This window comes from Gymnoscopelus braueri, assembly GCF_963280865.1.
Source record: "Gymnoscopelus braueri genome assembly, chromosome: 4".
NCBI classification, from domain to species: domain Eukaryota; kingdom Metazoa; phylum Chordata; class Actinopteri; order Myctophiformes; family Myctophidae; genus Gymnoscopelus; species Gymnoscopelus braueri.
The window spans coordinates 42,258,153-42,270,672 of record NC_137605.1 but is presented as its reverse complement, the minus strand read 5'-3'; the positions used below and the strand labels follow the sequence as shown (position 1 = coordinate 42,270,672).

General features: G+C 45.3%; 1 protein-coding gene across 4 annotated transcripts in view; it reads left to right on the top strand.

Annotated features, from left to right (window-relative positions):
* The window catches only part of vps13b (vacuolar protein sorting 13 homolog B), a 449,591-nt gene that overhangs the window by 216,967 nt on the left and 220,104 nt on the right, over positions 1-12,520 (top strand). For all 4 annotated transcript variants that reach the window (XM_080427213.1, XM_080427214.1, XM_080427212.1 and 1 more), the window contains exon 25: positions 5,783-5,986. In XM_080427213.1, coding sequence (XP_080283339.1) covers positions 5,783-5,986 — 204 coding nt within the window. The remainder of the gene's footprint in view (positions 1-5,782; positions 5,987-12,520) is intronic.

Genomic DNA, 12,520 nt, shown 5'->3' with positions numbered 1-12,520 from the left:
ATCATGTAATTATATGTAAACTAAATTAATCTATTGTAATGACTTTATGTCATAAACTAAATTATACTGTGGTGAATGGAAATCATGAACTCTGCTCATGGAACAGGCCCTGAGTGCTTCTAGGGCAGCACATACTTCGAGGGCAGCAAATACTCCAATCTGTCCTGTATTTGTACGTGCATGTGCATGCTAGTGTGCGTGATGGGTGATTACTGTGAGCTGTGTGTAGAAGGGCAAGGTCAGGCACTGCCCTCCAGCCTTATCAGGACCATCTTGAAAATAACAGGCACGCACACACCACAGCATCCGACTTTGACACGTAACCATTGAGCATTCCACAAATACACACACACGTGCACACAAAATGAGCTGCCAAACAAAGTGGACAGCATGTCAGTTTTGTGTGGGTTTTTAAACAATGCACTGTGTAGATAGACACGCGAGCTCTGGCCATGTTGCACGCTAACGCGTCTCTCATCTGTGTGTTTTTATGAATGATTGTGGAAGCCTCTGTTCAGTCTCCAGTTCTCACTACTGCAGCCCTGCTGATCTGCACAAACCTCAGTGGAGATGACAGGTCCTTGGAGAACGCAGCCCTCCAAATGTTCTGCTCGCTGCTCAGAGGAACACTGCTGTGTGTATTGTGTGTGCACGAGTTCATGCAAGAAGTGTGTGGGTGGTGTGTGCGCGTGAGCGCCGGGTGCATCCATGTGTAACAGCACTGGAAGCAGGGGCCCAATCTGCTCGCTGACCTGACCTGGCAGCAGTAGCTCATCTGGAGAGAACAAACTGACCATACTTTGTACTGTCACCAAGCTGGGATAGATGAGCAGGAAAAGAGAGAGAGATGGGAGAGAGAGGCTTGACAGTGGAAGATGAGGAGGCAGGGGGAAGAAAAGGAGAATGAATGAGAGAGGGGGGGGGGGTGGCGTCAGAGGACTAAGAATAACAGATCAAGAACGAGAGAAGCAGGATGATCTGATGAATATGTTGTGGCAGTTTTTGTTTTTCTAAGTGATGCTATTTGGCTTATTTGAAAACTTTTTATGTATTTTATTTTATTTTATTTTTGCCCCTTGAGATGCAGCATCACATTTTCGAGGGGGTCCTCAAAGCACAACACAAAACAAGAAAACAACGAGAAGTATGGTTATTTGAATTCCGCTCTGCCTCTAATGGCCAGGGAGTATGAAACAATACAAGTGTTACACACGTAACTGCGGTTCTATCTATTCTGGAGGCCGTGCATAATTATGGAGAGGCTCTGGCTATCGGGAAGAATGAAACAAAGCTATTTCTGTAACATTGACATTCAGAAGCACATGTTCAGTATGAATCCTGTTAGTTCCCCTATCTGCTGTGTCCTGGACTACACATCCTCTTCACAGCTCTTTTCCTGCTTGCGTTTGGAACCATATGAGAGCAGTGGCTGCATTGGAAAGTCATCCTACTTTCTGATGTTGGAATGAAACCCAACTGACAGAAGACAAAAGAGGACATGTCACCAGACTCCCTCCCTCCCCGCTGCATCCTCGGTCTCTGTCTCTTTTTCTCTTTCGCCTTTGTACTTTTTTCCCCCGTCATTTACTACATCCCCCCTTCCTTTTTCAGTTTTTTCTTAAACCCTTCTCTCCCCCTTTCTTCTCTCATCCTATCCCCCCTTACTCTGTCTTCTTCCACATCTGCTGCTGAGTGCAGTAGGCCTTGTTGTGCTTGGTTGGACATCCAGGCCCCAGACAGACACTCGTAGAGAGAAGGGAGCGTGGAGCCGTGCCTGGCCTGCCGTCAGTGCGGGTCGGCTGGGTATGGCAGGCAGCTGTTGGCCCTGTCTTTGGACGGCTGCTGGAGCAGCGTTAGCAGCTCTTCCTGGACATGTTTGAAATGGACCAGCTGTAATGTATTGTCGTGCCTCTCCTTTGATTTATGCTTATTTATGGAAGGCCACTCTGCAATATGAGTGTGTGTGTGTGTGTGTGTGTGTGTGTGTGTGTGTGTGTGTGTGTGTGTGTGTGTGTGTGTGTGTGTGTGTGTGTGTGTGTGTGTGTGTGTGTGTCTGTGTGTGTCTGTGTGTCTGTGTGCGCGCGCGCGCGCGAGGGGGTGTGGATGTTTGAGTGAGGTTGCATGTGCATGCTTGTGTGTGCTGTACTTGCGCCATATACTGCTGGAGGGACCCTCAGTGGTGCCGAAGGGAACTGCTTGGGGGGGGGGGGGGGGGGGGGTGCTTGGCCAGGGAAGAGAAGCATTCGGAATCCAGAAATTAGCTCATTGTAAAGGAGCGCCTCTCTCTCTCCCTCCCTCCCTCCTTCTCTCCCTCTCTCTCTCTTTATTCCCCCCCCCTCTTCTCTGTGTCTCATCCTCTTGAGTGAATGCATGAATAACAGAAAGCATCACATCACATTCCCCTGCTCTCCCCTCATGTTTTCCACTCCTTGCGTTTTTGGCTTTGTTGTTGTTTGAAGTGAAGGCCTCTTTTCATGTGAACAGATGATAAATAGTAGAGAACACTTTGCCGCCGAGCCTTCGGTTCAGTTATTCCCCAAGAGCCATGGTGAGCTTTTCAGGGGAAACTAATGACACCACTTCACTTTGGTGAAATTTTGTTGTTAGGGAATGGGGATAACACATTTGTACGTGTGTGAGCACACACTGTCATTTCAACATTGTATGGAAAAATTAAAGCAGTATTGTTTATGTGCACATCAATACCACACACACACACACACGCACGCACGCACGCACGCACGCACGCACGCACGCACGCACGCACGCACGCACGCACACACACACACACACACACACACACACACACACACACACACACACACACACACACACACACACACACACACACACACACACACACACACACACACACACACAGACACAGACACACCACACACGTTCACCTGTCAGGCATGAGGCCTGCCTGGAAGTGTAGCTGGAGGTCAGGCTCTGTTCTTCTTACTGTCATTTTTCCCTCTTACGGTCCTGCACTGAAACAAGAGAGGTGAGGTTGAGATGGTTTGGACATGTGGAGAGGAGGGATGAGCGGTACATTGGGAGAAGGATGCTGAAGATGAAGCTGCCAGGCAAGAGGAGAAGAGGAGGTTTGTGGTTGCAGTGAGAGAGGACATGCAGGTGGCTGGAGTGACTGAGGAAGATGCAAAGAACAGAAGCAGATGGAAACAAATTATCCGCTGTGGCGAGCCCTGATTTACTGAATTACTGTAGCTTAAAGAAATGATTGGCTGTGCCACAAGGCAACCCAATATCTTATAATCTAATTGGAGGCTTCTAAGATGAAACCTGTTGACATTGGTGACCCCATGGCCTTTCCTCTAGCGCATCCTTTTGGACAATTTCCAGTTAGGTGTAAGTAGCAATATGGAGCTGCTAGCAGGGGTAGGGGGTAGTAGCCTATTTGTGGTATTGGGTAGTAGCAAACTAGAAGTTTGCAGCAAGCCACCTTAATTCTCGGAAAATTACAAAACGTGCTTTCAATCCATTGTGGGAGAAAGATGTTTTCTTCTTCTTTTTTTTTTACGATGGATTAATGTAGTGTATGAGGTGTGGTCCGACAATGAAACAATTAAGTCAACGGTGGCGAGGGACCACTGTGAAAAATGCAAGAAAAGAGCAAAAACTGATGTCATCTGTTGAAAAGGAACGGTTTATTACCAAGGAGGGCAGAACTGGAGTAGTAGATCTGATGACAGCTTTCGTCAATTGAGAGAATATTGAACTTGAAAATGACCTCACATTAGCATTCGGACTTGACTTGCCAAAGCAAAGCAGGGGACATTTTCCAAGGAATTGGGAAGTTCCACGGGGAAGTTCTTAGTCTCCAGGTTTTCTTTTAGGTAGGACACAGATATAATTAATGTATAATACTATAGACCGTTTGAAAATGTGTTGCAGGGCGGCAAGTCTAAATATACTGCTGCTGGCGATAGTGCGTATATTGCAGTATTATGGTATTATTATTATTGTCGCTGCTCAATGTCGACAGTGCTGTTTGTTATGTGCAGGGGGTGCGTGAGTGCTTGCTCTTTGTCGTTGTAACTTTGGTCCATTCTCCCCATGTAAAATGTATCCACTTACAAGAAAAGTAATGGAGAGATAGACAGACATGTTAGATGACATATACCTCCCATTAGCGCTGTGCACTGATGTTAGCACCCAGGTGACATGCTGTACAAATAGTAAAACTGGCGTAGACACCCTTGACGCAGTTTGTGCCTTTCGTTCTGTGCAGTGCGCCATAGCTCGTCTAAATAGGACACTTAGTATTGTTAGGTGGTTCATTAATTGTTAGGAATGTATACCACATAAATAAGGCTGCATGCATTGTCTGTACTCTTCCCATTCCTGTCTCTCTCTCACTGTCACTATCACAAATAGAAATGCGGAAAAGATTATCTTGTTTTCTGTCAGCTCAGACGTTGAGCTAATCAAGGTAATGTCCTCAGAAGTCAGAATGTCACGAGAACTTGTGAGACCTCTCGGTTGGGGATTGTTGGAGTCAGGCGTAGACACTATGTTTTGATGGGGGATTCAGTTATTTTACTGTACATCTGAGTCTGCTTAATTAATTAACTTGTGAGGCACTACAACAGCACAAAATCTGTTTAAAAATGTGTTTCACAATGTATTTGCCAGCTACTTCCACCAGCGGCCCATTTCACAAAACCGAGATTACAGAATAAACTGGGAATGATCAGTTATCCAGGCTGAATTTATCTTGGTTTATGCATGACTTGGTTTCATGAAAGCAGTGGCACATAAGTTACCATGAATATTCTTGGAGCTATGAGGACAACTCTCCTACCGGATAATACCGTCAGGAGAAGGCGTGCTCTACTTAGGGGGTGTCTTGAAGAATAGTCTCTTGTAATTTAACTGGGTGCAGATTCTTGAGATACATACAATGAAAGGATTATCCGCACTCTCTTCAGTTAATTTCTTAATTCATTTTCTTAGATTAGATTCACAGCAGCAGCATTCTATCTAGAGAACCGGACGCGTTTCGGCACGTCGGCCTTCCTCAGCGTTTCAAACATATTATAAGCGACTTGTTAACCGATGAAGACGCGTTGTGAGCTTGTAGATCGGCTATTTTTAATATATGTATATAGGTGATGTGGCCTATTAGTCGCTTGTTTTGGGCTTGTTTTCATAGACCTGGCTGCTTATATATCTCACAATCTGGCAACACTGGCAGGGCACCTTGTTTTGAGAGAGTGATTCTGGACACAAAAAAATCTACGATGTGACAGAGGGGTCAAAGTTGAACGAAACCTGCACTATATGGTAGAAATAGGTCAACAATACAAATGTTTTTTTGATTAATTTATTTTTAATGAGTGGCCCCAACCAAATCACCGGAACTACTTAATATTCATCAGAACCGGACCAGAACTCTGACCACGGAACTCGGGCAATAAATTAATACCTTTGCAACCACTACATTAATGGCAAGTATTTCCTACAGCTTTAAGTCCAAAAATCTGAAGAGAGAGATATATATATAATATATATATACTGTATACTATATATTTAGATGTATACAGTCCAACCAAGACAAAGGATTGATGCATGCAAGATTTCAACCAGATGTAGCCTCACACAAAAATGTCAGTTCCTCCTCAGATGTTTCCTCATAGCAAATCTTGAAACTTTGGCGAGAATCACGAGCACCCCGTTCCTAATTATTTCAACATACTTTGCAGCGTTCACAAAAATCCCCCCCTGTCTCTCTCTCTCTCTCTCTCTCCCTCCGCAGGTGCAGCTGCTGTATGAGCTCTTCCTCAGTTGGACATCTACGTGGGCGCGGCTCCAGAAGCGCGGCATCCTCCGTCAGACCTCCAGTATCCCAGAACCCCCTGCTGGCGCGGCTCCATCCTCGCCGGTGCGGAGCAGTGCAGGCACAGTCCCCCCGGACACCAGCACCTGCAGCCCCTCCGCTGAGTTTGGCTCCCCCACCGAGGTCAGACACAAACACATACAGTACATAACACACACACACGCACACACACACGCACACGCACACGCACACACACACACACAATTTATGTATGTTAACTATATAACTGTATACATATCCATATATAATATATATATATATATATATATATATATATATATATATATACACACACACACACACACACACACACACACACACACACACACACACACACACACACACACACACACACACTGTCTGTGTGTTTGTGTTTCTTTGTACAGTACTTTGTGTAGCAGTTTTTTTTTTTTTTTCTTAGCTTTTATTCATTCCTTCTGTATTTTGTTTTAGTGGTTTGTTCCTTTGTTCATTCAGTTATTTGTTGGTTTTCTCTTTTTCTGATGGACGAGTTATTTCTGGACTTCCTTATTTAATCACACGTATCAGCCACTTTTATTTATTCGTTGTTCATTTTGTTTGTTTAGTGGTTCCTTAATTGGTTCTGTGAGTCACTCATTTGTTTTTCTCTTCTCACGACCATCTCTTGGTTTCGCTTACTCTTTATTTATTTTATCACACATGTCCGCCGCTTGTAGTGTTTGTCATCATTGTCAGATATTCCCCTCTGCTGGGATTTGCGCCTTTATGTTACGATATTTGTTTGTTTCAAATGAGAGCACAGACAGTAACAATAAGCCAAACCAACGCCCATCATACTGCAACTCTGTGGATAAAGTATCTCATTTTAACCCAAGGTGCTGTGAGTCATACAGTAACACATGTTGTTTAAGCCTTTGTTGTATACATGTTCCCCACTGCTGATTTATGATTTTAAGAGCAAATATTGTTTTTCTGAGCGTTTTGAGTGTTAGTGCTAACACATGTCTCATGTCCAAAGAAAAAACTATATTTGGGAAGCCTATTTTTTCAGAGTTGGAAAACCCTGTCAGGCTTTGTGTGTCTTATTTTTTTCCACACACACACACACACACACACACACACACACACACACACACACACACACACACACACACACACACACACACACACACACACACACACACACACTTTTTTCCTGTTTTAATTCTTCATCATAACAGATACTCCAGATATACCCTGATCACCATTTGATTGGTGTAAGCTGGAGCTTGATTGAGTATAAACCTGCTCCTTAATTTGGAGAAAACAATAACCTGTATTTACATTTTTCAGTCAGATAAAATATCAAATTTTACCCGGGGAGGAGGTAAGCGCACAGGGCTGCGTGCCGTGCGGTTGTGTGAATGCCAGTGGAAAAATTACAGTCTGGAGTGTTTAGGGAGGAACAACAAGAAGGCTGATGTTATTTTTCCTCCCCTTTTCTGGGTGATGTTTATCCCAAGCTCAAGCACTGTGGCACTTTCATCCCCCGCCCCCATCACTAGTAGCAGCTAAAGTAGCAGCAGCTAGCCGGGGGTCCATGGAAGATTAGGGCCCTTTGACCTCCAGAGGCCCCTGTGTGTGTGTGTGTGTGTGTGTGTGTGTGTGTGTGTGTGTGTGTGGGTGTGTGTGATGACATTGTCACAAATCAAGAAGGCTTCATTTGTCACTCGCGTACAAGTAGTGAAATGTTGGTGCAGCATGTCCGCAAGACTTTGCAAAAGCAAGCAGCAAATATTTGACCGAATACAGCGCTTAGTGCCACATGTAGGTAGGTCATGGTTACATTTCAGCTTTTTATAGATTCTGAAAGTACAGAATATACGCTCTCAAATGATGTCATACATTGGCATCTGAAAGTATTTATAGAAGATGAAGATTGAATATTAAACCTGTAATCAAGAAGCTGAGAAATAGCCTTCTAAAGAATTTTAAATTTGTAACACTTCTGGTACTCTGGCAGCCTGGTAATGGGTGTGAACAATAGTTAACTCCACCCCTCTTCCAACCACTCAGAACAGAACAATAGAGCGTGCCAACGTGTCGTCACCACGGGGGGCGTGGCATTGGGCAATGTTAAGTCAACCTGGTTTTTACCCCTCAAAGATGTCCGCCGCTGCCAAAAGACACTTGTTGACGCCCCCTTCAGGATTTTTGGCACGCTCTATAGGCGACATTGGCCAACAGAAACCGCAGCTGTAAATGCTGGCTTCATAATGTTAAAGGGATAGTTCACCCCCAAAATTACTTTTTTTCTATCGATTAGTCACCCCATGGAGACTTGAATTCATGGATATTTGTTTATTTTTGTCGCATTCCTAAGCCAATAATTTGATGACTGGCAGCAAAGAGTCTGCTTTGTGTCTCTTACCGGAACCGCTGCCTACCAGTCCACTGGTCATCAAATTATTGGCTTAGGAATGCGACAAAAACTAAAATTCTAATTCAAGAATTCAAGTCATCATGGGGTGACTAATCGATAGAATTTAGAAGTAATTTTTGGGGTGAACTATCCCTTTAAGTGCGTCTCCGCCCCCAAGGGTCTAAGGAAACACAAAAAACAGAGCTTTGATTACAAATCAATTACTTTATTAAGGTGAAAAAATATTATATTTTAAGACAAAAAGAACAAGAAAAAACTAAACAGAAAAAAGTATAGGCAAGACCCACACTCCAGGCCTTCTGTAAAAGGAACAGCAGCAAATAATCTTAGCAGCACTGGGGGGTGTGGAGCAGTGGAAGCCACGGTAGTTTCGGATCTAAGACTCTACCAGGGGCTCTGTCAACAACCACGTCATCATCTTACCACCATTACATGAATTAACTCTGTGTGTTTGTGTGTGTGTTCATTTCCGTCCTTTGTGGACTCCTAGAAGTGGTACACAGTGAAATCTAGAGTGACCGTTTAACTCTGAGAGTGAAAAAATGTACCTTTAAGGGTGAATTAAGGGTGGATATTCGACTGTGTATTAGTCCAGTGTGGTAGTGGAGGTCTTGAGGTGTAGTGCCTCTGTAAGCAGGCCACAGAGTCTCCTGACAGCCCACTTGTCACTGTTTACCTAAGTGCAAACACTGGTAGAAGTGTTTAGTCCTCCGGGAGGCCGGCTGATTGAGCAAGAATGCAGGAGCTGTTTTGATAAGTCTCAGTGGCAGGGGCAGTGGTCTCCCCTTCAACCCCTCCTCTCCCCTATGCCTCCAGTCCAGACAGCTAACTCCACCAACACCCCCACCCCACCCCCCATGGCAACGTTTTACCTCTCCCTAACCTTCCCTTGCCCCCTCCTGTCTACCATAAACCTCTCTGACCCGACTCATCCTGTCTCAAACACTCTCTCTACCTCAGTGTAACACTTCTCTTCTCATCCCTCCATTCATAGACTTTATTCTTTTAAAGAAAAAAACATTTGTCTAACTCTTCCGTCCGTCCGTCCCTGCCTCAGTTATCGGTCCATGCTTCACTTTCTTCCTAGATCTCTCCCTCTCTTCCTCTCTTCCCTTTTTCCATCCTTTTCTTCCTCTTTATGTGTTACCCTCCTTCCACTCCCTTTCTCTTTTCCTTGGTTCCTTACACTTCTCTGTCCCTCTCTCTCCCTCTCTCTCTCGCCCTCTCTCTCTCTCTCTCTCTCTCTCTCTCTCCCTCTCTCTCTCTCTCTTTCTCTCTCTCTCTCTCTCTCTCTCTCTCTCTCTCTCTCTCTCTCTCTCTCTCTCTCTCTCTCTCTCTCTCTCTCTCTCTCTCTCTCTTCTTCCCTGCTTCTGTTTGTCAATTCCTCCTGCATCCCAATGCCTTCCTTAGTTCCCTTCTCTCCTGTCTCCCACCTGCTATCCCTCCACGTTATGCTCCACGCCTCCACCCCTTCCTCACCTTCCTCTATTATCCCTTTGTCCTCTCCCATCCTTTCTGTCTCTGTCTGTCTGTCTGTCTGTCTGTCTGTCTGTCTGTCTGTCTGTCTGTCTGTCTGTCTGTCTGTCTCTCTCTCTCTCTCCCTCTCTCTCTCTTCCTGACACTTCCCAGCCTGCCGTCCTCTCCCAGTGTTTGGGTCTCTCTGATGAGCGAAGACAAACTCTGCAGAGAAAATAAACGTGGCTCCTCAGCCAGTTTACAGCGCCTCGGCCCAGGAATTAAACTGTATACTTTACAACTTGGCCTGTTGAGGTGTGGGAAAATAGCTCCCTGTGTGTGTGCGCGCGTGTGTGTGCGCGTGTGTGCGTGTGTGCGCGTGTGTGCGCGCGTGTGTGTGTGTCTTATGCCCCCTGGGGCCCCCGTGGCAGCTCAGGAACGTGGCAGAGCCCACCTCAAGCCAACAGCAGGCTGCACCATCTGGTGCTCAAGGCCTCACCTTGACAGGAGTAGGAGGAGTCAGTGGATAGATTGTATACTAAGTTGTTGGGACTTTATAATTATGTATACTCTATAAAAGCAATTTAATTTAACTTTGATTGTCACACCTTTTGATTTAGCTGAGCATTGATTCAAAGTAACAGTTCCAGTGTATCCCTCCAAGGTAGCGGTTTAACACTTGCATCACGGCAGTTTGTCTACTTTCTGCGCAAATGGCGCTGAGATTAGACTTTTCCTGCGATTTCATCGGCCACTGTCTTATAGAATAAAATTAATTAGCCCTCTCTTGCCACTTTTTCCCCCACACAGCGGGGATATCATAATTGTGTCATTAAATTATTTAATAGCTATTAGATAATTATTTAATAGCAACCTATTAATGGGTTACTACTTTTCCCCGTACAATTGTCTTTTTGGGAGATGCTTAAAAATGTCTAAGCTGCCAGTATTGTGGTCTGGCTGGGGTAGAGAAGCAGCTAAAGCCTTATTTATACATCGTCGCAGGACGGAGTGGCGCCGAAAATAACAGATCTACAAGCTGACGCGTCGCATCGCAAGCTTGTAGATTTGTTATTTTCGGCGAGCGGCTCCATCGTACGACAGACTGTAAATTCAGCATGAATGTCCAAGGCAAGCCACGCTACAGTACACTGTGGTCCAGCCCTTCCCACACAGCAGCGGCTGGCTCCTGTTTCTACACATGACATTAAAGGCCCTAATCCTACTGACTGGCCAGAACTGTAAACTAAACACAGTCCTAACCACACACACACACACACACACACACACACACACACACACACACACACACACACACACAGACACACACACACACACACACACACACACACACACACACACACACACACACACACACACACACACACACACACACACACACACACATACAGTGCTGTGTTATGACTCCAGCTCAACAATAATTAGTCCCCAAATGGCAGTTGACACTAGGATGTCTCTCATTCAGACTGGGTAGTGTTCAACACCATTACCCCTGGGCTCATGTTACTGACCGCTATTACACACATATATGTGCACGAGCACACACACACACACACACACACACACACACACACACACACACACACACACACACACACACACACACCCAGAGAGTGATATTTGCAGACACACTGTGGACCTACTGTTTGGTTCCTTGGCAACAGGTAATGACACTGTTAGACAGTTGATTGGACTGAGATGGCAATTGAAGGATGTGATTCAGGTCAGTTACTCTGTGGGCGTTTACGTTCATACCTATCGTGTTTTACGTTCATCATCTTGATGGATGTGACAGCTTGTATGTGTTGTATTTATATGTAATTGTAAGATACTTTAAGGTGCACCAAAGTACCTCTTTCAGCCCTACGCTTCTCTGAGGCTCGTCCAGGTTATGTTCATACCTACAGTATTGCAGGTAATCATTATGATTGCCTTGACAGAGAGTGTTTATCTAGTATATTTATGGCTACGGAGGTATTATGGGTTTCTCCTTCGCCTCGCTCTCTGCCTCGCCTTCCCGGGAGCACATGCTTCTCATCAGACTTTCCAGAGGTTTCCCCCCGTATTATGGGGAATCTATTTCTGAATCGCCATAATCCTTAATGTGTTTATACTGTTGTCGTCCGTTGTTATCGAGATCCGTAGTCAACCACCCTCAAATACACGATTAAATTCAATTTGCAAATTAGCGTGCCCCCCACATACACGTGCACGCACGCACACACGTGCAAGCGCGCACGCACACACACACACGCACACACGCACGCACGCACGCACGCACACACACGCACGCACGCACGCACGCACGCACACACACACACACACACACACACACACACACACACACACACACACACACACACACACACACACACACACACACACACACACACACACACACACACACACACATAGCAGACAACAGGGACACAGTGTCCTCATCTGGTTCCTCTTAAGTCGGTGCAATCAGCCCAGCAGCAGTGGGGTTCCTAATTGAGATGGTTGATAACCTCCTCACCAACCACACAGCCAGTCTTGATAAGCATGACACAATCTGTCATTATGGAGCGGAGAAGCTGTGGAAAAAGTGGGGGAAAAAATAAAACATAAAAAACATCTATTGAGCATATTCACATGCCGGCCATTTTGGTCTTACGTCATACTCGGGGGGCGGGGCTTCCACCCCTGAGTATGAACGAAGAACAAGATGTGCATAATTATGGTCAATGCGCTGCAGCTGCAAATTGCCATATTGTTTGTTTGCAGGTTTCTCACTC